General features: G+C 35.0%; 1 protein-coding gene across 1 annotated transcript in view; it reads left to right on the top strand.

The window, feature by feature from the left end:
• Positions 1-1,194: 1,194 nt before the first annotated feature.
• The window catches only part of MTNR1A (melatonin receptor 1A), a 1,192-nt gene continuing 345 nt past the window's right edge, over positions 1,195-2,041 (top strand). Inside the window, exons 1-2 of the mRNA XM_010002508.1 lie at positions 1,195-1,213; positions 1,333-2,037. Coding sequence (XP_010000810.1) covers positions 1,195-1,213; positions 1,333-2,037 — 724 coding nt within the window. The remainder of the gene's footprint in view (positions 1,214-1,332; positions 2,038-2,041) is intronic.

Genomic DNA, 2,041 nt, shown 5'->3' with positions numbered 1-2,041 from the left:
ACTGGAGTCCTTATGTTTTAAAACATTGTTATTTTGTTCCATAGATAAACGATTTATCTTTTTTACAACATGTTTTTTGCTCAGGCTAAAGCTAAAGTGCCTTGCTGGTATAGATACTTTTACCTTTTCTTTTAACCTATTTTTATATATTTGTATTTTGTCTGCTCAAAATAAATCTATAAAACAGTTAATCAAGCCCACTTTAGACTAATAATGAAATTCTACATAATCTAAAACTAGCAATATATTTTCTTACAGGTTGCAAAAGGAGTTAAGATTTCATCTTCAGTGAATAATACCAGAATCCCAAAATGTAATCTCAAACACTCACACACCTATTTATGCATGCAAACATAGGCATTTATATACCTACACACATGCTTTAATGATGCATCTTGTGACTTCCTCTTAGAAAAAGGAATGATTGGGAGGCATTCAGATGAATTATAATTTAAGCAACTGAGAACAGAATGTATAATCTATGCTCAAAAGATTAATTCAAAACATGTAGTTATGAAGGGTTCCATCGGTTTTGAAGAACAGAAGGTCTAAAATAGTCTCCTTATGTTTAATTAAAAAATGAACCAAGAGAATGGATCATTGCTTAATTTTCTAGTTTGGGACCAGAGACGCATGTGGCATCAATAGTGTCTGGGAACTGTCTGTGTCACTGCCCAGCCGCACTTCTTTTATTGAAGGGTATGTCTCAGTTTAGGAAAGACAACTAAGTTGTGTTCAGCTAGACTCCTGGAAGTTAGATTTAGTTAAGTGCTATCCAGGAGATTCAAAAGCAATGACTTTAAAAGTCATGGAAGCTTGAAATACAAATGGGGAAAAAAAGATTTTCATTTCAGGACTGGAAAATTTAAGGGGTAATGTAAGGAAAGGGAATTAAATTAAATTTACTTTATTTAATTTAGGTAAATGTGAGTTTTGAAATTTATTAGTTCTGCAGATTTTTCAGGAGAGGCTATCTATTTAAAACCAAAGCAAGGCAAAGCAAAGTTACGAATATTTTAATTTTATATGAATTCTGAGTCTGGGTGACTGGAACAATCCAAATTAATGAGATGATAAAAATATTAGGTCATGGTAATTAAACTAAAAGACAGTTATCTATTAAAAATGGCATCTTGAGGTTAAGCTACTTTCTTCTTAGGTTAAAAATGAGTGTCTTATTTCTGATACACGACGATGAATTTTGATCTAGAAAGTACAAACTAATAACATTCATAGTGCTCCACTAAGGCTGTTCATTAATATACTAAGAACAGAAGTGACAGAAAAGAGCAAAATAAAATTAATACTTGCTTTTTTATATTTATTTTACAGGAAATGTGTTTGTTGTAAGCCTGGCAGTTGCAGACTTGGTTGTAGCAGTCTACCCGTATCCTCTTGTTCTCACATCTGTATTTCATAACGGATGGAATCTGGGATATCTTCACTGCCAGATTAGTGGCTTCCTGATGGGCCTCAGTGTCATTGGATCAATCTTCAATATCACAGGCATCGCTATCAATCGGTACTGCTATATCTGCCACAGTCTCAAATATGACAAGCTATACAGCAACAAGAACTCATTGTGTTATGTTGTCCTTATCTGGGTCCTAACATTTGTTGCTATTGTGCCCAACCTGTTTGTGGGGTCGCTCCAGTATGACCCCAGGATTTACTCATGTACATTTGCACAATCTGTGAGCTCAGCATACACAATAGCGGTTGTGTTTTTCCATTTCCTTCTTCCTATAGCCATAGTCACTTTCTGTTACTTGAGAATATGGATCCTGGTTATTCAGGTAAGGCGAAGGGTTAAACCAGATAACAACCCCAGACTGAAACCACATGACTTCAGAAACTTTGTAACCATGTTTGTGGTATTTGTATTGTTTGCAGTCTGCTGGGCTCCTTTGAACATTATAGGTCTTGCTGTGGCTGTCAATCCGGAAACCATAATCCCTAGGATTCCAGAGTGGTTATTTGTATCTAGTTATTACATGGCATATTTCAACAGCTGCCTTAATGCTATCATATATGGACTGCT

Source organism: Chaetura pelagica, unplaced genomic scaffold (assembly GCF_000747805.2).
Source record: "Chaetura pelagica isolate M959 unplaced genomic scaffold, ChaPel_1.0 scaffold67, whole genome shotgun sequence".
Classification (NCBI taxonomy): Eukaryota; Metazoa; Chordata; class Aves; order Apodiformes; family Apodidae; genus Chaetura; species Chaetura pelagica.
The sequence above is the reverse complement of the archived record's forward strand: the minus strand, read 5'-3'. Positions and strand labels throughout refer to the sequence as shown.